The 24,294-nt window shown below is 39.9% G+C and overlaps 1 protein-coding gene across 2 annotated transcripts; it reads right to left on the bottom strand.

Annotated features, from left to right (window-relative positions):
• Positions 1-1,248: 1,248 nt before the first annotated feature.
• Positions 1,249-3,259, bottom strand: LOC144771932 (uncharacterized). Of its 2 annotated transcripts, XR_013599553.1 has the most exons (6): positions 3,149-3,259; positions 2,659-2,762; positions 2,476-2,568; positions 2,246-2,368; positions 1,818-1,879; positions 1,249-1,492 (listed from the first exon to the last, which is right to left on the bottom strand). XR_013599553.1 is itself a non-coding variant. In XM_078656163.1 (5 exons), the coding sequence occupies exons 1-5, from the start codon at positions 3,228-3,230 to the stop codon at positions 1,486-1,488; spliced, it is 378 nt and encodes a 125-aa protein (XP_078512289.1). In that variant the 5' UTR covers positions 3,231-3,253; the 3' UTR covers positions 1,249-1,485. The 2 variants fall into 2 exon arrangements, 1 of the variants encoding a protein (XP_078512289.1); XM_078656163.1 differs by lacking the exon at positions 2,476-2,568 and having other exon boundaries at positions 3,149-3,253.
• Positions 3,260-24,294: the final 21,035 nt, after the last annotated feature.

Raw genomic sequence — 24,294 nt, forward strand, 5'->3', positions numbered from 1 at the left:
GCAGGGCGGTGAGGTGGGGAGGGGCAGGGTGGGGGGTAGTAATGTATGGATTAAGGAGTTTTACAGGTAAGTAAACATTTAAATAAATAAAACGAATTTCATTGCACGCACTGCATTGCATTTTGGGATGCAGTGTACTCAACGAAATTCGTTTTATTTATTTAAATGTTTACTTACCTCTAACACTCCGTAATCCATACCTTACTACCCCCCACCCTGCCTCTCCCCCTCCCCACGTCACCGCCCTGCATTTATTTCCACTGCCGGCCGCGGCTGTCTTCACTCCTGCCGTTTGCTGCCTTTTACTTTCTTCTATGGTTGCGGTCCTGTCGATGTTATCCTTTTCTGTGATCTGCGTTTTACCTCCTCGACATGAAGATTTCTACCGCTGATGCACTGACATTCTCCTGCTGCTCACGTCGGAAGATTAAAATCACCAACAGGTAAGTGTAAAACACTTTTACTTTCCCCCTATTATTTGCAGCTTTTGTGCAAACATTCTCCTTTCAGTGTTACCTAGTAACAAAGTCTGGGGTAGGTGGACAGGGAAGGGGCTGGGGGGAGTAACTTGCAATGGGGCACAACGTGCGCATACTTCTGCCATTTTTAAAGAAACCTCTCCCGGGGGTTTCAGCCAGGCCCATCAGTAACAGGGAAAGGTAATTTAAAGAAAAGTGCAATGGGGTACAACATGCCCATACTTTTGTAGTGGAAATAAATATTCCCTGGCGGTTTTAGCAAGGCCCATCAGGAACAGATCAAGGGAGAAACCAACATTGTGTGCCCAATTATAGAAACGAATACCTGGAGCACAGCGCCCTCTGCTTTTCAATGAGATTTTCATTATTACAAAAACGCTTCTACCCACATGGGAATCACCAATTCACTCTTAGGCTGGCACTTGTTACCAGACAACAGAAGCACACAAGAGAGCAAAGACGTTTTATTTTCAGGAAGCAAAGCAAGAGTTCCGCATCCTCACAGAAAATGTACATACAGCAAAGCAGACCATCTCTTTCTCACAGAGAAAAACACACATGCACCCAGAGAGTCTTGCACCAAAAACACATGAAGGGAGTAAAGAGATTAAATATTTCAGGAGAGCCTGATAGAAAAGCTTTTGAAGAACTTGACTGTGGTTTTGTAGGTGTTGTATGCAAAAAATCCTAGGCAATCTTGACAATAAATAAAACAAGTAACTAGACCCAAATGCAAAAGGAACAATCAGAAAAAAAGATAAGATTATTTAAAAAAGGCAAACATGTTTTTAATACACGTGATAAAAATCACATAGATGACTGAAATTAATCAGACTATATGACAATACAATATAAAAATATATGCAATGAAATCTATAATGACACAAATTAAAACATTTTATATACGAAAAGACACCATCAATTACTACAAGGTGTCCACAAACAGAGTGAAGATAAAGTACTCGACGCGCGTTTCTGCGAAAACGCCTTCCTCAGGAGCCACAAGTTACAATCTGAAATCACATATAAAAAATAAATAAGATACAATTCTTAAGTGGCTTACAATCACAAGTTAAGTACATTAAATTAATAAATTACACATATAACAGTATTTCATTACATATAACCTGTAACCTAATGCTCTTGGGTCCAAGATTATTACTTTGTTTGTCACATGTTATATGATAAACATATTCTGGAACGAGATTGTATAGTACTCAAAACCTTCATTAAACCCCAATTATCAAAATTTTCCTACAACATGACTGTAGGTATACCATATTTAAGACGATATCAGAAACCAATAAAACCCCAATGTATTTAATGATAGCAACTTACAAAGGGTAACAGGAAAAACACACAGTGGATATCTTTGTATAAAAGACAGGCAGACGTTGTACCTAGGCATAGAAAACATATACGTCAAGATTAATAGTGATATTACTAATGTTACGTAAATAAAGAGCCAAATGAGCACATGGTGTCATATAAATACAAGAACATGTGGAAGACCGTATAGTGATATATAGATACTGTCATTGATACTAAGGTAGCCTTGCCATGTATAAATCAAGAACCCGAAAAGTTCATACATAAGCAATATCAGGTAGTTGCTAAATGCAGCAAGTTCTGGAAAAATTTACGTCCAATCATACTAGCCATGTATATATCAAGAACCTGAAAAGTTCATACATAAGCAATATCAGGTAGTTGCTAAATGCAGCAAGTTCTGGAAAAATTCATGTTCAATGATACTACAGTCATACCTGTGGGTTAAATATGTAGTATCCTTGCTGGAAACGATAGTGAAACAATCCGCTTGTGATAAATAGCGCAAAACTCAAGAGACGCAGCCGGTGGATGTAGACTTGCTGTGTCCCAGCTAATAGCTGTATAATACAATAATGCCCAAAAACGGGTCTATTTAGAAACAGAGTGTGATAAAAAAAGATGTAAGCACTCATCGAGAACAGGAACACATTCAAGGGCCAATTACCTTGAATCGTATTTCTAGAAACCCGCTGGATAATAGTCGAGATGTATGTTCCTAAAAATTCTTAACATCAATGATGTGCTAAAAATGATGTACCTGGAGAGATAATGTAAATATATACAAGATATCTGATATAACAATCTCTGTACGATATAACTTATTTAATCAAAATGCTGACTCGTTTACCTGAGCAAAGTCAGAACCTATATTGCCATTTATTGATGTCACAAAAAGGTAGGTGGCGTGTGGATGATCAATGTTATGTCTTCGTATTCCACAGGATAAAATAGCTGTAAATAAACAAAAGCCCGAATCAGATATAATTCGAGCCGGCACATAATTGATAGACTTGCTGTTAATGGAAGCTATAGTCCAACAGGCAGTGATCGTCATAAAACTGGTATAACTAATCTCAAGTAAAATCTCACTTGGAGATAATATTAAAGGCAAGTGAATCAACAATAGTGCTGTTTCAAAGAATAACGGCGGTCTTTGAAAGAAATAAAACCGTCGATACAACCGTTAATATAATCAGACGGTATGTATACAAAGGAGATATGCACAAACAAACAAGTGATTGTCACAGACCAGTGTCACGAATTGCGGGCTGGAATAAAGTTGAAGGAAACTAATGCTTTGTGTCCCTAACCTGTATGACTGGGGTGCCAAGTCTCACCTGATACAGGAGACATGTAGAGCCGGATAAAGCTCACGAGGTTATGGCGGTGCGGCGTGCCGTCGGCCGAGATAAGAATCATTTGGAAAGTGCTGTCCAATCCATTTAAATGTATCACCTGGTGGGAGGGGCTCAAGACACCCGGGGAAATGTTAATAGAGGTAAACAAGGGACTAGAATAGGGAAAACAAAGCGGCCATGATGAATATGTCCGTAGGATAAACATCGTCTAGTTAGCTAAAACCCAATATCAAAATAAACGAAATATTACAAAATAAAATAAGGAAAACCACGGGAAAAAAAATAAATTAACAATGAGGCAACCACATAAGAAAAGGAGGGTAGAATTATCGCCCACCTATATTATACTTTATGTGTAAAACGAGCATCAAACTACAAAAAGATGAATATTATGGCGGAATGGAGACCTACCATACATAATAAGGGCAATTACTAACTGTCTGTCGTGCACCCATTTCTGTTGCTAATCTATGGGAAAATACTAATGGCGAAAACAATTACTACTAAAACAGAAAAATCAAATAATAGCATTTTCCCAAGGGATTTCAGAGTTCAGTCCTGTTATGTTGTGCTTACTTTTATTCATTGTGTTTTGCTTTAAGGCTCGTGTCAAGAGCGAGCCACTCTGTAGAATGTAATTACTGCTGTAAGGTTCGTATTCTATGTGTGGGCAGTTGAAGCCTTCCTGAGCGACTGATAAGCTGTGCTTCCTGGCTCCACCTGTTTTATCTCCTATCTCAATAAATCCTGTGATATACTTCCTGCCTCCATCTCTACTTTACAATTGGCGACGATCGGGATCGACACCCTGCAAACTACAACCTTGGAATATTTTTTTTTTTCTTCTTTTTCCTCGCATATCAAGAAGAAGAGAATCGCTTTACAGAAAAGTAACTTTATCTCTCTCTACTAACTATTGAGCCATCCACATTTCAACGATACAAGCTGGTTCGTATTTTAGCCCTTTTAAAGTAACAGAGACTTATCGACTCACAAGTTCCGGTTGGTCGCGCATGCCGGCGTCTTTTAATCGGGAGCTGAGTTCCAAGCGCGATCTCCCGACGCACGACCACAGAATGTCTTGCGTCTTTCACACGCTCCCAGTTTAATCGCGTGATGACGTATTCGCGCTAAGGTCACACTGCGTGACCCAACGTGGCGGCCATTTTGAATTGGTCGGAAAAAAATCTCGGAAAGTCATTCACCGAGGCTCGCACACCGAGGGAATTAAAAAAAAAAAAAAAAGACAATTGAACTTTATTAAACCAGCGCTAGTCTACCCTTGACTCACAATATTTGAATAACGTTATTTCAACTAAGGAGGATAAGATAAACAGGTGAGATTGTCGGGGCACTTAAATTTTTCTTTTAATCAACCAAGTATATTATTTTAAAACAAGATACTATAGAACAAACCTTTTATATATTATATATATTTGGATTCTGGTGATCAATCTCAAAGTGAAAGTGGTTCTGAAGAAATAATGGCTCAACAAAGTTTTGTTATTAGTCCCCCACAGCCTTTTTGGTCTACTGGTTCACAACCAGACATGAAGTGGGTGGAATGGAAGGAATATTTTAATAACTACATATGTGCAATTGACGAAAATGCAAAAATGAAACCAGAACAAAAGAAAAGAATACTCCTACATTCTTTAGGTCCTAAAGGTTTAAAAACATATTCACGCATGCAAAAACTAATGGATGCTGATTCAAGTGAATTTGATAATGCCATTGCGGATATGGACAGATACTTCGCACCCAAGGTTTGTATAGGTGTAGTGAGACATAAGTTCTTTCAAAGGAAACAAAAAAAGGATGAATTAGTGGATGAGTGGGTTGATGACCTCAAAAAACTTGCTATTGACTGTAAGTTTGGAAACCTACATGACGAACTAATTCGAGATCAATTGGTTATGCACAACGACAATTCTCCGATTCAAGATCGCCTCTGGGTAAATGGTGATGCACCTCTTGACGATGTACTTGCGATAATGAGGAAATCGGAAATGTCGGGAAGATGTGCTACTGTAGTTAAAGATACAGTTAAGGATTCAGACAAGACATCGTCTTCTGTCTTTAAAATCCAAGGAACACCTAAATATCAGAATAAGCAAGTCCAAAACAAACAATTTGGTCAACCTTTCAAGACTCAAGGAGCAGATAACAAAATGGAGGATAAAAGATGTTACCGTTGTGGTAGCAAAGAACATATGGCTTACTACAAATCGTGCCCTGCTCTACGGAAAAAATGTAGTGTTTGTGGTCTCATAGGCCATTTTAGCAAAATGTGCCGCAGGCGTACTAACGTCAAATGTATTTGGAATGAGGAGGTGAATGTTAATGAAAGTAGTGAAGAAGAGGATAATTGTGTTAAAAATGTAAGAGGGAATTACATGTTGAGCATTACTGAAGAAGGCAATTACATGTTAAATATTACTGATGAAGCTATGGAAGGCAAACCTATATGTGAAGTTTCCTTTGGTGGTATTAAAGTTAAGGTATATGCAGATTCAGGATCTCCATATACGATTGTCAACGAGGAGATATGGAAAAAAAAATTCACACAGAAAATAGGGGATAAATTAAATGCCTCAGATGTTACTCCAGTAAGTTATACAGGGGGTAAAATTGAACTTTTAGGCTTCAGATGGCTCACCTTCATATTCAAAGGTAGAATGACCAGGGGCAAGTTGTACATAGCAAAAAAAGGTCCCTCTGTTCTGGGGTGGTATGACCAGAAAAACCTCCATATCATTCTAGACCCCAATAGCAAGGAGAAAGTGCTAGTTGTAGATGAGGGCAGTAAATTGGAAGATATTTTGAAGAGTAAATTCACCAACGTAGTAAACGGACAGTTAGGCAAACTTATAGGTTTTGAGCATAGAATCATGCTCAAAGCAAATGCACAACCTAAAGTACATAAGGTCAGGCCTATTCCCATGTTGATAAGGGATGAAGTCAAAAAAGAGATTCAAGGTCTATTAACTAAAGGCGTAATTGAAGAGATAAACTCTTCTGAGTGGATTAGTCCAATAGTCGTAGCGAGGAAACCCAACGGAAAAATCCGTTTATGTATTGATTTACGCCATCTTAATCAAAATATTGTGATTGAACGTTTCCCCTTGCCCAAAATTAATGAAATGGTTTCCTCCTTAAGGGGAGCGACTTGGTTTTCCACAGTAGACCTTTCCGCTGCATACCACCAGGTAGTCTTGGATCCTGAGTCTAGGCATCTAACAGCCTTCATCACACCATTTGGCTGTTTCCAATTTATAAGGATGCCATTCGGCCTTGCATCAGCCGCAGCTGTATTTCAACGCCTAATGCACAAATTGTTTGGTGATATGGATGGCATTTGTTTTTTTCAGGACGATGTTCTGATTGCTGGCACTGATAAAGAAGATCATGACACCAAATTGTGGAAAGTTTTTAACACACTAAATTCTGCTGGGTTGACTGTTGAACTGTCTAAATGTAAAATTGGGGAAAGAAGCGTTACATATCTTGGCCATATAATCAGTGAGGAGGGTGTCAGACCAAAAGCCTCACTGATAGAAAATATTGTTACTTCACCTGCACCTGATTCTAAAGAAGGAATCAAATCTTTTTTAGGTATGGCTGAGTATTGTGCCAAGTTCATCAAAAACTTTGCTTCAAAGGTATATAACATCAGATCACTACTGAAAAAGAATGTGAAATTTGAATGGTCTAAAGAATGTGAGAAAGAGTTTTCTGGGATCAAGTGGGAGTTGCAAAAAGTGAACGCCTTGTCTAGTTTTGACCCTAATTTGGATTGTTGTCTGACAACAGACGCAAGCGACAAAGGTTTGGGCGCAGTCTTATCACAAGTTGATGAAAAAGGTAAAGACAGAATAATTTTATTTGCATCCAGAGCCTTGTCACCTGCTGAAAGCAGGTACCCTATTATAGAAAGAGAAGCTTTGGCTTGCGCTTGGGCGTTAGAACACTTTCGCGCATTTGTTTGGGGAAAAATGGTTCACATTAGGACTGATCACAAACCGTTGGTCCATATTTTGTCCACAGAGGGCACTGCTACCGCTTCTGCTAGGTTAGCAAGGATCTCCATGCGTATGAAAGAATACATTTATGAGATTACATATGTGCCAGGTAAAGACAATGTTGTTGCTGATTGCCTATCAAGACTTCCTTCACCCCTAGAAGAATGCGTAGATGACCCTTGGGGAGGCGTTAGTGTAGCATTTATACACGATTCTGGATTTCCAGCCATTAGCAGGGAAGATTGGGTAAGAGAACACAATGCTGACAAGGAATTGGTAGAGGTCTCTAACTTTATTTGTCACGGCTGGCCGAAAGAGAAGTTTTTATCAGGCATTGTGAAGCCGTTTTGGGAAGTGCGTTCTGAATTGTCATTTGAGAAAGAAGTTCTACTGAGAGGGGACAGGATTGTTCCACCTTCTGGGCTAAGGAAAAAAATATTAGAGTTGTGTCATGAAGGACATTTCGGCATAGTAAGAACTAAGTTAGCTGTTAAAAATTTGTTTTGGTGGCCCAAAGTTGATAGTGAAGTAGAAACTTTTGTCAGAGGTTGCCCTGTTTGTAATTCTGCAGACAAATCTTTGAGGACTCTGAGACCAGCCATGAGTGATGGACTCATCCCTAGCATGCCTTGGGAGACTATTGCTGTAGACATATTTGGTCCTATAGGGGACCCGAAGGAATATGGTTTAGTTGCCATTGATCTGTTTACCAAATGGCCCGTAGTTAAGTTTGTAGATAGAGTAGATACTCAGGCTGTGTTGAAGTTTTTGGATAAAATTTTTATGGCGGAAGGTTTACCAGTTAACATCTTGACAGACAATGGTGTACAGTTCTTGTCCAAAGTTGCTAAAGATTATTTTGTGAAGTGTGGTATTACACACAAAACGACCTCATTGTATAATCCCAGCGGGAATGGAACTGTTGAACGCTTCAATAGAGTAATTAAGGGAATTTTGCAAGCTGCAAATTACAAAGGTTTGGATTGGAAATTAGAGATACAGAAAGCTGTATGGTCATACAAAGTGACTTTAAATAACTGCACAGGAGTCTCCCCCTTTGTGATGATGCGTGGCAGGTTACCTAGGTGTAAATTCAACCCTGGTTGGTTATTCAAAGATAATGTCCAACGATGGTCACCTGTGGAGGTCAAGAAAAATTTGGAATTGGTGCATGACAAGAGCAAGGCTTACTATGATCAGCGCCATGGTGTGAAAAATGTTATTGTAAGAACTGGTGATTGGGTCAGGATTAAGAAACCGTACAAAGTTTTGAAGGGTGAGAACAAGTTTGATTCACCTAAACAGGTTCTTGAAGTCCTTAGAAACTCAGTCAGGTTGAGTGACGGAAAAGTTTGGAACCTGAAAGATGTGGCCTTAGATATTTGCCAAAACCATGATGTAATTGAGAATGAGAAAAGCAAACTTACTGATTTTGATTGGGTTGAGGATTACTTTCAGGGCAGCAGTTTGCAATCCCAACTTGCACCTAATGTTTCTCTGCCTCAATTAAGGGAAGAGGATGGGGTAACCGATTCTCCTGTTTCTCCTGACAATCAGACAAGTAACTTCTCACATAGACCTTACCATGTTGAACAGGTACCCAGCTCAGTTGACACTAGTCACATGCGTGATAATGTGACCTCTTTGGCCAATGTAAGTTCTTCTTCTGTTAATAATAACACTGTTCAAACACCCACATTACCTAATGTTAAGATTTCCAATAGGAAGCGAGTTTTGCCTTGTTGGCTAAAGGATTATGTTCAGTAATATATGTTAAGTAGTTATCTATTCTTTTTTTTTTGTTTTCCTTCCTCCCTTCCTTTTATTCCTTTGCCTTTTCCCTTGCAGTTCTCTTTGCCTATTATTGTGAGGGGGGGGGATGTGTTATGTTGTGCTTACTTTTATTCATTGTGTTTTGCTTTAAGGCTCGTGTCAAGAGCGAGCCACTCTGTAGAATGTAATTACTGCTGTAAGGTTCGTATTCTATGTGTGGGCAGTTGAAGCCTTCCTGAGCGACTGATAAGCTGTGCTTCCTGGCTCCACCTGTTTTATCTCCTATCTCAATAAATCCTGTGATATACTTCCTGCCTCCATCTCTACTTTACAAGTCCCTTCTTAAAGGTCCCAAGTGAAAAAATCCAGAAGACTTCTCGCTTCTTTCTAACTTTCCCACCGCCTTTGCTTTCTGGAAGTCTAATCTTTTCAATGATGCGCCATTTGAATTTATCTGGCGCATGTTGTTTCTCTTGGAAATGTTTCACCAATGGAGCCATGGTTTTATTGGTACGGATGGCTGAGCGATGCTCAGTGAGTCTCACTTGGATGGATCTAGAAGTTTCACCAACATACCCCAGCTGGCACGGACATAGAATGAAGTAGATGCAGTTCGCGGTTTTGCAATTCCACATGTCACTTGCACTGACACGGCAACCATTGTGCTCAAATGACTCACCTCCCATGATGTTATGACACGATTTGCAGGATGAACATTTAACTGTGCCTTTGACGGTGTTGTGCCACGCAGGGCGTTGCTTTCTTCAACCCACTGGTGCATTCCTGCTTTGATTCTAGTTGCACCACTACACTACTATCTAATGTGGGTTATTTCCATTCGTTTTTTCTGCTTTTACTTGGGTGTTTAATTACCGCCGTCCCTTGCCCCCACCACTTTTTATTTGCAGCAGCCGCTACTGAATCCAGGGCAACAAAATGGACTGGCGATTAAGGGCCCGATTCACAGAACTAACTTAAGACAAAATCCTAAACTTACTACCATTTTGGTATTCACAGAAGGCACTTACTCATTTTGGTATTCACAGAAGTTAGGAGTCCTAACTTTAGGACTCCTAAATGCCTTCTGTGAATACCAAAAGTCTTAAAGGTAGGATTTTTCTAAGTTTAGGAGTCCCGTGGGGCGCGGGGTCGGGACTGATTTGCGTGTGGCTGGGTCTAAGCTGGGGTGGCACGGTGGGCAAAAGAATGATGAATTTGACCCAGATATCTTGACTGAGGGTGAGTGTTTTGATTTGTTCTGCATTCCGTCCATCAATTGTGTGTATTTTGCTTTCTCGCCCTAAGTGCTCCGAGTGTGCCCGGATGTGGGTCATGGGCTCACTGTGCCAATGGAGTTGAGCTGTCCTGGCTAGGGAGGGGTGGGAATCCGGGGGCCTTCTTGGGATGCTTGTTTCCGGTCCAGGACGGACCTGGCTTGGCGGTTCGGGCTGGGCTGTTCCCATTGGGCGCAGGGTAGGGGCTGATTAGCGTGTGGCCGGGTCTAGGCTGGGGTGGCGTGGTGGGCGGGGAAATGATGGATTTGACCCAGATCTCTTGACTGGGGGTGAGTGTTTTGATTTGTTCTGCATTCTGTCCATCAATTGTGTGTCTTTTACTTATTCCTTGTGCCAAAAGTCGCTCTACCATAAGGTATAAATGAAAGAAATACGCTGCTCCTCACATTGATTTAGTATTTTGGGATGGCTGGTATCTTACTGTCGTTAGATTGCAAGTCCTCATTGGCTGCTATCTTGCTAACATAGGTGTAATACATGTATTGTACATACCCAGATTTTTGTGTGTATGTATTTTGAATTTAGCACTGGCAACTTCAGGAAAACCTTGTATCTAATGTGGAATATGACCTGGTTTTAGTCCCCACAGTTATTCTGGAATTTTCTTTTGCATTGACCTCTGTTATGTTATAATCATTTATGTGTCTAGATCCAATTCACATTTCTATACTCATTTGTGAGTCCGTTGTGCAAAGAACAGTGTTTCAGTTTAAATAGCATTTGCTAGAAATGACTTGTACGCTACATGATAAAGCTGGCCCTCCACAGCCTGATTTGACCTCACCCACACCATGTTTCTCCTGATGTTTCCTCTCCTTGCTCCCCTGTTACACTACCCCCACCTCTTCACCTCAACCAGTGATACTCTTACATTTCCCCCTTCTCAGGTACAACCCTCTCATTCAACAAGCTTCCAGCTGTACTCATATCAACATATCTATCTGATCATTGGCTAAGAACCCATAATAGATTCGTGGACCGATCACTGACAAGAGGCCAGACTTACTTTTTATCAAATAAATCAGACTCACATAAAGTAGTGCTCCATTTCTGCACAATTCAAAACCACTAGGATACCATATAATTCTGAGATATGAACCCAGCAAAAGAGCTGGAGAAATAGCCTTAGAGGCGGTCAGTAAAAAATGTAATCACCACTAACCCCAGTGTTCTCGGTATCAGACAGTAAAGCCCTCCTCTTCAAGCAAAGGTTCTCACCCAACTCCTCATTAACATCTTCTTGTATGCAGACCACCACAACGTGTCTGCCAGAACCTTCACTGATGCAGTCTCTGCCATTCTTTTCAGTCACCCTGATTATTTTCAGAAACCTCAGCACTTGGTTTGACTCACACAACCTTGCCTCAGTCAAAGCCCTACAGTACACTAGCATACATATGATAAGTCAACAAATACATGGGTGGCCTTCACTGACGAACCCAACTCTGCAACTCTGCAGCAGAGCATATTCTGCACCCATACACCTCTCCAGTCCCTCTTTCAGACTCCAGCATACAATAGCTCCCCAAAAAGCAAGTGCATTACCATGCCACACAAGTGACAGTTGCACAATATACAAATAGTAGTTACGGTAACACCTCCCTTTAAAGTAACACATGGAACCTTGTTTTTTTCGAAGAATAGTGTTAGTACTATCTCATTTTATAATGATGTAGCAGTATTTGGGTTTAATGACATTAAATTAAGCCAGAAGAGTGAGATTGGGGTAGAGGTTATGAGAAAACAATTTCAGTTTGCAGACACAGGTTATATTTTTCAATATTATTTTTATTACATGTTAAAATAACAATATGACAACGATAGAAATAATATGAGTACTTAACATAATTGACTATTCATTACAATAGGATAGTGGAGATAGAGCGCGGGTTCACCTGCCCAGAATTTTACCATACTCACCAGGGCCCATAACACATACACACTTTGAACAGCTAAACCTACGCTATACCAGTTATGTAATTTTAACCTTTTAGGACCTATACCTTGACTTACCAATCCTTGTCACCGGTACCTAAAGTTCTAAGGGATCAAAGGAGTTAGCAAGAAAATAGGTAGCATTAATGATTTGCACTCATAAAATAACCACAGACTCGGGAAAGATTTAAACGCTGTATCTAAATATTGTCTTAAATGTCAATGTCCATACTAAATTTTTCAAGGCTTGATCAATCAAAAATAATATCAAAGCAAGATTATGTGAGACTATAATGAAAAGTTCTTTAAGCATTGAAATGTAGGAAGGGTAAGAAAAGGGAAACAGCACAATGACATGTCTCTCTCAGCTTTATATTTACCCAGAAAGGTGTGAAGACCAACCCTGGCCACGGGCTGGATAAAGGATAGGACCCAGATAATGCAGGTGCAAGCAGGATAGAAGGTGCAGACCAGAATCAGGATAAGTACGGACCAAACTGGATCAGGACAGGACCACCACAAGTCAGGACCGGTACCCTCAGCTTAAAGTGCAATACCAGCGTCACACCCCTCTCTGCAGCTAACAGTCAAATCCCGATTGGGTTAGTGAATCTTCTCCCCAGGAACCCCGATTGGGTTATCGAACTTCTTCCCAGAACCCCGATTGGGTTATCGATTCTTCTGACAGAGTGCTCTGCCAGCACCTCTGCTGTCGATCGCCCATTGAGTGCATTGGGTCAGTGACAGGTCAGCTGTTCGGACAAGTCGGACAAACTAACTAGCTAAGCCTACCTTAGATATACCATTTTCTAGGGCAGTGCACCACCTGCCAATGTTACAAATGTGTGAATTCCCTCAATTTGATTGGTCAAAAGATGAGGAGAGGTCATCACACCATACCCGTTATGAGGTCATTCTCTTCAATATTCAGATTTATGTTCCCTCCCATAACTTTATTTTCCCATGCACTTTTATTCCACCCGGCAGTGAATGTATCAATAAGAACTACAATGTATTATACATTTGTACAATCCAGCTTCCTCTTGTGGGGTTGAGAGGTCAGCTTCCCAGGCACATCTTCTAGCAAGTTAAGACTTGGCCGGGTTTCAATTTCAGTGCTTCAGGAATGTCAGCTTCTTTGCACAGGTGCAGTTCCTCCAAAGATGGAGTTCAGAAGTACATGTCAGGCCCAAAATAGGATACATGTAAAAGTTGAAAAGAAACAGTTTTAGAACCAGGAATAAATGAATGCACTGTATACCACTTATCTCAACTCTATTCCCATTACTTTATTTTAACTAAAGCATTAGTCATTATGCAGAACGAACAATTTAGTGAAAGCAATAGGCAAGCTTTCACATGTGAAAACACAGAGTAGCCATATTAGTTCTAGTGAGCAGAAGCAAGAATTTCCCTCCAAGCAGTATGTACGTCATGTCATGTGAGTGTGACAGACGCATGCGCAGAAAAGTTCCCGCGTTGAGGTGGCCATATTAGATCACTCGAGTTACTGTTAGTAAAAGCACATAGACAAGCTTCCCTAGCTTACTAGAAATATCGTGTTTTGCATTGTTAATAATACAAAACATGTTTATTAGTTTATTTCAAGAGTGCTGAGTCCAAGCAAGGCGCTTTATGTGTGAAACCTTGCTCCATTAGTGGCATTCTCTATAACAATCTTCAGGGTAATATGCATAGAATGCCATTCTAAAATTCCATGTAACCTTTTATAAAGCTTATATTTATGGCAATACTAAGACATACTCCACTTGGACAAAAAATGGAAGAAAACACCAAATGATGTGTCATGGTGGAAGAGAAATCGTTTTTTTTTGTGTGTGCCGAAGAAATAAAAAAGGAGTAAAAAGAAAATGAGACCAGCACCTAAACATGGTGGCCATATGATGGCAATGAATATGTAAAATTAAACAAATGTAATCATCGCGTATAACTTTCAGAAAACAGTGCACATGCTTTCTAGAAGACAGGTGTACCTAGAGGAGGTTTGAAATATCCTTGTTAGAGTTCATCGACATCACAGGAAAATATGACTTATATTAGCACAAAGAAAAGGTATTACTGGATTTGATATACATTGACGTGAAAACTTAGTATAAATACAAAATGATGACTAAAAATAATAGAAAAAAGAATGAAAAGAAAGCAATGCACTGGTAGTTTTTTTTGGGACGAATGTGCATTTGTGATCTGGACAATTACCATAATTACCAAAAATGTCGGAAATTTAGGCATCCGATCCAGTGCGAAGGAACTTATTACCTCGTTCCTATCGAGTAGAACTCAAGCAATCACGCTGGGACCTTTTAAGTCACCAGAGCTTGCACTACCTTGCGGTGTTCCCCAGGGCTCATCGCTAAGTCCAACACTGTTTAATATCTACGTGTTGGACTTGGCGAGAGTGATTAAATCCTATCACATGAGCCTTACTTCCTATGCTGACGACACCCAGCTGGTGCTCGCTATTAACAACGATGGGGACCAGGTAGCGGCTCTGTTTCGAGAGGGTATGCTGGCCATTAAGAACTGGATGCAGGCCAACTGCTTGAGGCTAAACTCTGAAAAGACGGAGGTGGGCATCTTCGGTAAGATCACTCCGCAATGGTCCCCTGAATGGTGGCCCACCTCGCTGGGAACCCCACCCACACCGTCAGTTAAGGTCAGAAACTTAGGCATAGTTTTTGATGAGAAACTCAACTTTGCAGCACATGCCAACCAAACAGCTGCCAATGCCTATCATAAACTTAAACTCATTAGGAAAATAATCCCATTTCTATCTGACAGTGCGGGTAAAACAGTGGTTAGCACACTAGTGCTCTCCTCCTTGGACTACTGTAATGGTTTATTTGCCAATGCACAGTCCAGGGTGATTTCCAAACTTCAAATGATCCAAAATGCGGCTGCCAGACTACTTTCAAGGACTCCAAAATTTAAATCTGTCAGCCACATTATTAGGGGCTACCACTGGCTGACAATAAAAACCGCATCAAATTCAAAACACTCTGTTTAACGTTTAAAGCTACTCATAACATGCGCCCAAGATTCCTGCAAGAGCAGCTTTCCATTTACTACCCGACCAGACAGCTGAGATCGATGCAATTACAACAGTTGGCAGTACCTCGCACCAGAACGGTTACCTGGGGAGACAGGCGTTTCACAGTATCTGCAGCCAGACTTTGGAATTCGCTCCCGTTAACCATACGAATGGCACATTCACTGCTTCAGTTCAGGAAACTGGTGAAGACATGGTTGTTTAACCAGTAAGAAAGCTCTTGCCTCAATGCTTTATCGCCCAGAGACTCGTCATAGTAATTTTAGCGCCAAGACGCCCACGGGCAAACGCACGCGCTCTACAAGTTGTATTAATAAATAAATAAATACCATTACTCACAGTGCAAGGCAGTAAAGGGCTTAAGCTCTGAAAGTTAATACATTTCTATTTAATATTTTCTTTTCCCATGTTTGTCTTGTGCCATCACACAAGAAAAGCATTGTTGCCATTTGCTTTGCCTCCATTTTGAACTTGACTTCAATTGTGATACAATGTAGTGGGAACGCTAAATGTACTGCACAAAGTGATTGCTAATATCATATTCCTACAGAGCAAAACAAATCGTTCAAAACATGTAATTAATATAATAAGCATTTTAAGCTCTGAACCCGAGTTTCAAACTTTCAGAGAGATGCCCTCTAAGTTCTACTAAAGACATCTTTTTCCACTTGCATAGCTGATTACATTATTTCTAATTAATCCTCAAATAACTAGTTCAACATGTGAAAGTTTCACGGATCTCCTTAACTGTTTTTTTTTAAAATAAAATGCTTATTGGAAGATGACATTCTCCAGGCTTCTCCCACAAGAATTTAATCAATTCCACTACAGATTTGTTTACTGTCACCTGCATTCCTTAGTCCTCACCAGTGGGCATTTACGTTTGATGTAAACACATGCCTGATTTACAAAGGTAACTGACACTTTTGAATAAGTTTAGACTTTGGAGTAACTTTACTACGGTTGGAATTCACAAACTCCAAGTATAAACTTACTACAAAAGTGTAATTTATGTATCCACTCCCAGATGTAAGCAGTTGGCTTACTCTTGTGTGGGTGGGTGACTTTTCCCCCTAATGACCTCACTGGCCCTACCTAAACCCCTCTTATGCCTCTCTCATCCCGTCCTCTTTAGGAGTAAGTCTGAACATTTTCATGCCCATTCACACATTTACTACTACAACCTATATTTACACATACACATGCACAGAGGTAGTAGTGGTGAAGAAAAATTGCACATCTAATAAAACATCAATTTACGTGGGTATTGTTAAAAAAATAGCCTGTTACTACATGCGTACCATGGTCTATTAGAAATCAAACACCCTACTACCAACGTGGTCTACAAACGCGTGATGAGCAACAGGCCACAATCAGCACATGAATACAAGAGATATCACAGCACTCAGAAAATTGTGTATTTTAGTTATGAATTTAGTCCAAAAAGTCACGTTCAGGAAGTGTTCAGTCAAAGCTTGTTTGTTGTCAAAAATGTTCAAAAAAATGGTACATCCAACATCATGCGGTATAGCCAACTCGTGTTTTGTCACATGCAGGACTTCTTCAAGGCTCTTTTCATGGTCAATATAGGTCCAGAAGTTGCAATAAATGCTTCTATGTAAGTAGTAGGCCAAGTCCTTAGTGTTGTTTCCGCAAAGTATAACAACTCAGCTGAATTGGTGGCTACCCCGAACGTCTTGGTGCCTTAATTTCACCAAGGTCCAAAAAGTAAGTATGTTTATTCAGAGAATCAGGTATATAAGTATGGCGAAGTCTGTTTGAGTGCTGGCCCGTGCAGGCCCGTTGCAAATATAAGAACAGGTTAAACTTAGATTTTGGAGCATTACTACAAAACCTACTACAAAGTGCAGTTTGTGAATCAAGCCCATGGACTGTTTTTTATTGGTATTTCTTTCTTCAATTTTTTGGGAATCTAAAACACTAATTTCCTTTGACTTAATGTTGCTATTGACCCGCCCTGCAAGCTCCAACCTGCAAGAAATTCTACCAAGCATGACAAGGGATTTTCAAAGTATGTATTGTCAAGGCCACCCTTGCATATCAGTACTTCAAGGATTTTCCACAACTTACTTTCCCAAATTGCATTAACTGTGAAGCTTGTCATTTTACTCTTCTCTTGATTACAGTTTTCAAGCAAGGGAATGTTACACAACTAGCTATAGTCCTATATACGTGTTTTGTGCCTGCAAAGGAACACCTGCAGGTCTGAAAAGAAAGTGTCAATAACTAGCAGTCTTGTGTCGGTCTGATCACATCAAGGTACATGCACAGTTCAGTTTTAAGCTCAGGTGGTGCTAGGAAAACGGAGTAATCGGCAGAGACATTATGGCAGCAAATAGGCTGAAATGGAAGGCAGATTGCTTCCTTGGCGAGTATTTTTAATGTTTGCACAAATGTAACATTGAAAGAGTTATTAGAACTTTGTAAACTTTGAGTCTTCATTGAGGAGAATGGTGTGGGACAGTAGAAATTAGCGTAGCACTATTACTCGTTTCCAATATCCTCATGTTTCTCTTTAAGTTTCTACCTACTTAATTAACGCTTTGTGTCCTCAATATGTTAGATGTTCTAATAGCAATATTGCCCTTCTGTCTTCAACTATACCAGCTGTTAAACGCTGTCTGTCTCATTGTATGTCATTACCTGCTTCTCGACCCTATGATACAGCTACAGCACATTTAACAAATAGTAGTGAGCTCTAAAGGTCACTATACTAATTCAACACTAATCCTTTAATGAGTTCCGGAGTAGCGTGCTACTCGCCAAAAAAATGCTTCAACACCCCATCAGGGGTAACAAGCGCTATATAAATGCAAACCTTTTTCCCTTTTCTATCCCTCTGCTATCGTTCTCAATCCAAATAACTGATTAATATCCACCACTCAAATTACTTTCATATTTAACTATACTAATTCACCACCAATTCCTTTACGGGTTCCGGAGTAACTTGCTACTTGCCGAAAGAAGTGCTTGAATGCCCCTTCAGGGGTAACAAGCACTATATAAATGTAAACCCTTTTCCCTCGTCTGTCCCTCCGCTATCCTTCTGAATCCAAATAACTGACTAACCTATCCACCACTCAAATTAATTTCATATTTCACTATACTAATTCAACACTAATCCTTTATGGGTTCCGGGGTAGCATGCTACTTGCCGAAGAATCACTTTGACGCCTCGTCAGGGGTAGTAAGCGCTATATAAATGCAATTACAATACAATACAATAAAGTTAGGAGTCCTAACTTTACTACTCCTAAACTGAGAAAAATCCTAACTTTAAGACTTTTGGTATTCACAGAAGGCATTTAGGTGTCCTAACTTTACTACTCCTAAACTGAGAAAAATCCAAAATTTAAGACTTTCGAAATGAGTAAGTGCCTTCTGTGAATATCAAAATGAGTAAGTTCCTTCTGTGAATACCAAAATGGTAGTAAGTTTAGGATTTTGTCTTAAGTTAGTTTTGTGAATCAGGCCCAGAGACCTTGCCACCACTGCCAGTTTGGGCACATCTCAAGCTATCTGTGCACTACTTGTAGAGCCTGTAGCATTTTGCAGTCTCTAGTTCCCATTGTTAATCTAATGTGAAGTGCCATTTTAATGGTATTTTGAGGGCTCTATTTCCTTTGCTGTCATTTGTATATAAATAGTTTCTATGTTTCTACAAAAAACTGCAGGCTTGAGAGACTGCTTCCTTTCTCCAAACCACTGGCACAGCAGCTCAACTATTATATGTGCTCTCTGAATATGAGTCTTTATGAGTAGGAAACACAATTGGTACTTGCAGGGCTAGCTTTAGAGTTAAGGGCACCAGTTGCCACGATCTTTTTTGCCATCCCAATCCCAATTACCTCCATCTCCACAAACTCCCACACTACCACCTTCCAATGGTGTCACTCAACTCTCCACAGCCCCTTTCTCAGATGATTTCTCTTGTTTTATAGCCCTACCAACCATAGGGTGTCAGAGCACTTTGCATCACCCACAAGTTATTACAGTGCTTAATTTGTAAAAAAAATAAAAAATGAATACTGGTGCCCAGAGCTCTGCTCAAATGTCAGAAGCCAGCAATATTAAATGTTAGTGTTCCAAAGGCATTGTTTTTAATCTATGTCATGCCTCTAATCCACTCCAAATCACACCCTGCATCTTTATTTCACTTTTGCAGGGTCCTGCCTTTTCCCTTTGTGACTTTTTTCAGTCTTTCTTTTCCTCTTTCTTCCCCTTTGTGTGTTTGTTTATTCCTCTCTTTCTCTATGTAAATGTGCAATGAGAAAGAATAAGCGTGGGTCCCCAGAAATGAGTGCAGGTGGACCCTGCAGGCAACCAGCGGCTCAAATTAAGCACTAGTTATACAGAGACAATGAATCTTATGTGTGTAAAGCATTCTATGGGAAATGTTACACAAAACAGTATGGAATACTGTTGTGTAATTTGCATGGTATACGTTCTTTGCAGCATGCACATTAACCCTCTACACTACGTTATGAGTCAAAAATGCCACTAGACAAAACTTCATCTCTCTTCAGCAGAAACATTAATCACCTGCATTATCTTGACCTTTTTACTGTTGCCTGAAAATTACTAGACAGCAAGGAAACAGCAAGTACTTTTAAAACCAAAATCTATTATTGAGCACATCGGCTGTACCGGTCCTACCGCCCTAAAGCTGGCCCTGGGTAATTGCTTGGGCCGTTACGGGCTTTACTTTGGGAGTTGTAGGTGTTTTGGGAAAAAGTCAAATCGGGGATTATACCCAAGGTATATTTTGCCTATAAAATGCTCCAGTTTACTAGAACTTTATGCTGTACAATGCATCATTTGAACTCATTATTTTCATAAGCCAATCACTCTAAGCAAACCCTACTCTTTTAGTTTGCACTCGTCCACTGTGCTTGTTCGCATGCTGTATTTGGATTGATACTTTCCACCCCACCACATTTACCACGAGTTTGTTTCACAGGTGGGAGAAGGGTAAATAAATACTAGGTTTTTACATTTCCAATTGTATTTGTGACGCTTGATTAAAATACACCAGAGCTGCCAACCTATAACTGAGGAACGAGGTTTCAGTCACGGTGTTGTCTTAATATCCTGTTATTCTGAGCAAATCACCTACTTGCCATGTGCATGAAATAAAAAAAACAGAAACAGATGGAGGCTGAGAGAAAAGCTGCAAAAATAAGGAAACATGATGCCTCCTATTTAGACTTTGGTTTCACCTGCATTGTTGTTAGTGGAGAAAGTAGACCACAGTGTGTGGCTTGTTCCGTGATCTTAGCTAAGGACCGCTTTAATCCAACAAAACATCACTTTGAAATAAAACATGGGTCTCTAGCAGGAAAAGTAGAGATTTCCTTGCCAAGAGCTTGCAAGAGAAAACTCAGCAGAAAGAAAAGGTAAACCATGTGGCAAATACTCCAGCAAATGCATTAAAAGCATCATACCAAGTAGCATACCACATTGCCAAAAACAAAAGGACCTTTGTAGATGGAAAAAAGTGATTCTCCCAGCATTGCTCAATCTGGCTAGGACAATGCTTGGTGAACAAGCAGCCGAGAAGTTCAAAAGTATGCCCATCTCAGACACAACAGTTTGCTGCTGCTGCAGATTTTTTTTGTTGCAAGCCAATCAAGGGGCGAGCAACAGGATCCAATTTGTTTGACATTATCAACAACTTCCTGAGAATCTATGGCTTAAAATGGGAAAACTGTGTTGAAATCTGCATAGATGGTGCTCCTTCAATGTGTGGTGTTAGGGCTGGCCTAGAAGCTAATGTGTTGAAAGTGGCTCCACATAGTCTGTGGACCCACTGTATGATACACCGGAAAGCCCTTGCTGTTTGAAACTTGGACAGTGAACTTGAGGATGTGCTGAATTTTGCCATAAAAATAGTAAACTACATAAAGACCCATCCCTCAACAGGTTGTCATCTATTTGCAATTCTATGTGTAGATATGAGAGTGGAGCATGATGGCTTGCTGTTTCATCCAGAAGTGCATTGGTTATCCCGGGGAAAAGTGCTGACTTGCACCTTTGAATTAAGGAATGAAGTACCTCAGTTTCTTCTGGGTTTGGACACCTGCAAAGGAGAACAACTGTGCAATGTCCACTGACTTGTGTTTTTAGATTACCTTGCTGACATTTTTGAGAAATTAAAATAACAGAATCTGTATTTGCAAGCAGCTAAAATCACTTATTTTACCATGAATAAAAGAATATCTGCATTCAAGAAGAAGCTGGAATTATGGAGAATAATTGAAGATGGCCTGGTTGAGCCATTTCCATGTTTAGTAGATGAGCTTGAGGAGACTGAATATGAACTTCCAAGTGTTGATGAGTTGATAAAAAATCAATGTCTTTCAGGGACAGTTTCCAAAATATTTGCCTGAGGACAACTATCACATCAATGATGATGGGTTCTTCCAAAAACTTCTGGCAGAGGTGGGGAGCCATCTTCCAATTCATATGCAGGATGAACTAATTGATCTCCAAAGTGACCGCACTTTGCAAATGTGATCCAGCTCAGTCCCATTGGGGGAGTTTTGGCTGGAAGTGTCGGCAGAATATTCTGGTTTATGTGAGATTGGGTTCTCAGCACATGCAGCTTTGAAGACTAAGTACCAATCAAGACTGGATGTGGCGCACAACCTGAGAATGGCAGTAGCAAAAATCCACCCACAGATTGGCCGTCTCTGTGGCGAAAAACAGGCATACCAATCACATTAATTTTGGTGGTGCTATTATCAATCAAAGCCAAATTATGTTATATGTGTGAATCAAAGCATCCTAGTAAAAACAATTGTGCACATTTTATCTTCAAAAATTTTAATTTGAACTGTGCAAAAAGCCTCTGTCATATAACCACACCCACTTACAAACCTGCAGTTTCCTCAACACTCCTACTGTGTTTAACAATATTTGCCAGATATGGCCTGGGATATGCAAATGGCAGTCAATTATGTAGTGTACCAGATACCAAAAATTTTTGTCAGGTAGTGGTGGGGGGGGGGGGGGCTGACGTCTAAATACATTCAGCTGGCAGGGCTCAACCTAAAAAAGATTTAAGACCTCTAGTCTAGCATATCACTTCCTCTTTTAGAAATAAACCTACATTTTGAAAAGCGGCACATTCTCATTTATATTAAAATAAAAATTTGATTTTCGCATATTTTTCATTGTGAAATAAATGAAATACACATAATTTGTGTATTTGTCTGAGGCATAACAGGTTCTGTATTTTAGTGTTTTCATTTTAGACTCAAATCGTAAAAATTGCTTAGGCTTCCAAAAGTGATTAAGTGAGGGTCCACAGACATCCTAATGTTAAGAACCAGTGTTTAAATGAGTATTTTAAGGAGCAGCAAAGTACTCATATTGTTACGGTGAACTTATAAAAGATAATCTTCTCTAAAATCATTAGGCATTAATTTATTTATGTATATGGGTTTACCAAATACTATATTTGGAATTCTACCAACCAGCTAAATAAAGTGTTTAGCTGAAGCCTGAGTCAAATAGTTGTTTTAATAAATAAAGTTAAAAACCAGATAAACGACGTTCTAAAAAAATGAAAAAAGTCTAGAGTTTCCTTGTATCTTTTGCCCTTCATTTCGTACAAAAATGAAAGCCAAAAACTCTTTTTCCAAAATAAGTTTGATTTAGGTTTTCTTGAACATTTCCAACCTTTTGCTTTTTTCTTCAGTTAATCATAGTTTTTCCTCCAGCTTAGAATAATTAAGATTATACCTCTCAAAAAAAGAGATATAAGGGCATACATTTGTTTATCTCGCCCTTGTCGGCACAGCCCATTACACTCCTACCCTCCTTGCTATATTCATTTTGCATGAATTAAAGCAGATCACAAAGTAGAAACCTATCACCGAACCTATTTGTCTGTTGTGCCAGTTTACATCATTTGCTATCTGTGGCCAGTTGGAGACAGTTTCAGCTGTATGCCATTCCTCATGTGGCAAAAAAATATATATTACAAAAATGTAAACACCCATCTGTATTTAAGGTTGCCACCAAGCTTCATAGAAAATGCAATTTTTGTGTACCCGCCCCCTCCACTCCCTACCCCTTTTGAACAATTTGCCCCAAACCTAAAGGAAACGGCATTCAAGATTCAAACAATTAGGCTGGCAAATGGATCAAATGTTATGGATGGGAGGAAGAGGGGCATACCTGTTGCCATAGGAAATTTCTACCAATCACATCTTTAATAAGTGGAACGAGGAAGGTTTTAAAAGGAACTGCTCATTCAGCAAGCCTGATACATGTTCCTTGCCAGAACCACCTCCCTAAATTTTACAATACACACTGATCGTGTAAGTGTAACTGATGCAAGGGAAATAACTGCACCCTTTCTATACCCCAGAAACCAGATGTTCATCGACAGTTAAACTTTCAAAGCCAGCCATCAGAAAAAGAAATATATAAGGAAAGAAAAAAGAAAAATCACCCTGTTGAGTATGTATGAGCCCAAGACCCAACAATCATGTTTGAAATATAATCTACATTATGTACTGTAGTATTGCATGTGTGCAAGCATATATGATGTTGGTAGCTGAGCACAGCGAGAGTGTTGTAGGGCTCTGTTATTAACTAATGTTCTCATTAGCTTATCTTCCTCTTGCACCATTGCGTGCAGAAGAGTGAGGTGCAATGTGAATGAGAGACAGAATACTTTTATGAATTCGTGTCTTCTTACTGACTAAGATATGGTATTTTATACTTTGTATTTTGGTAAAAAATGCCTGGAAATGTATAATGTTGAAAATAATATATGGTGGGTATGTAGTTTAATTGAGTGAGAATGGCAGGGATGGGAGCTATGGCCTCTGACCTCTTACCTCCTGGTCAGGGAAACTGGTCTCCCCTCATGCAGGTCCATTGTTGCCCTACTGCCTCCCACACCTCTATGCTTGCAGGTAGGTTATTGAGGCCCTCCTCCATCCACAGGCTCCTGCCTGCGCCTCATCCCTGTGGTCCAGTGAGAGAGTCTTGCTC

This window comes from Lissotriton helveticus, chromosome 8 (assembly GCF_964261635.1).
Source record: "Lissotriton helveticus chromosome 8, aLisHel1.1, whole genome shotgun sequence".
NCBI lineage: Eukaryota > Metazoa > Chordata > Amphibia > Caudata > Salamandridae > Lissotriton > Lissotriton helveticus.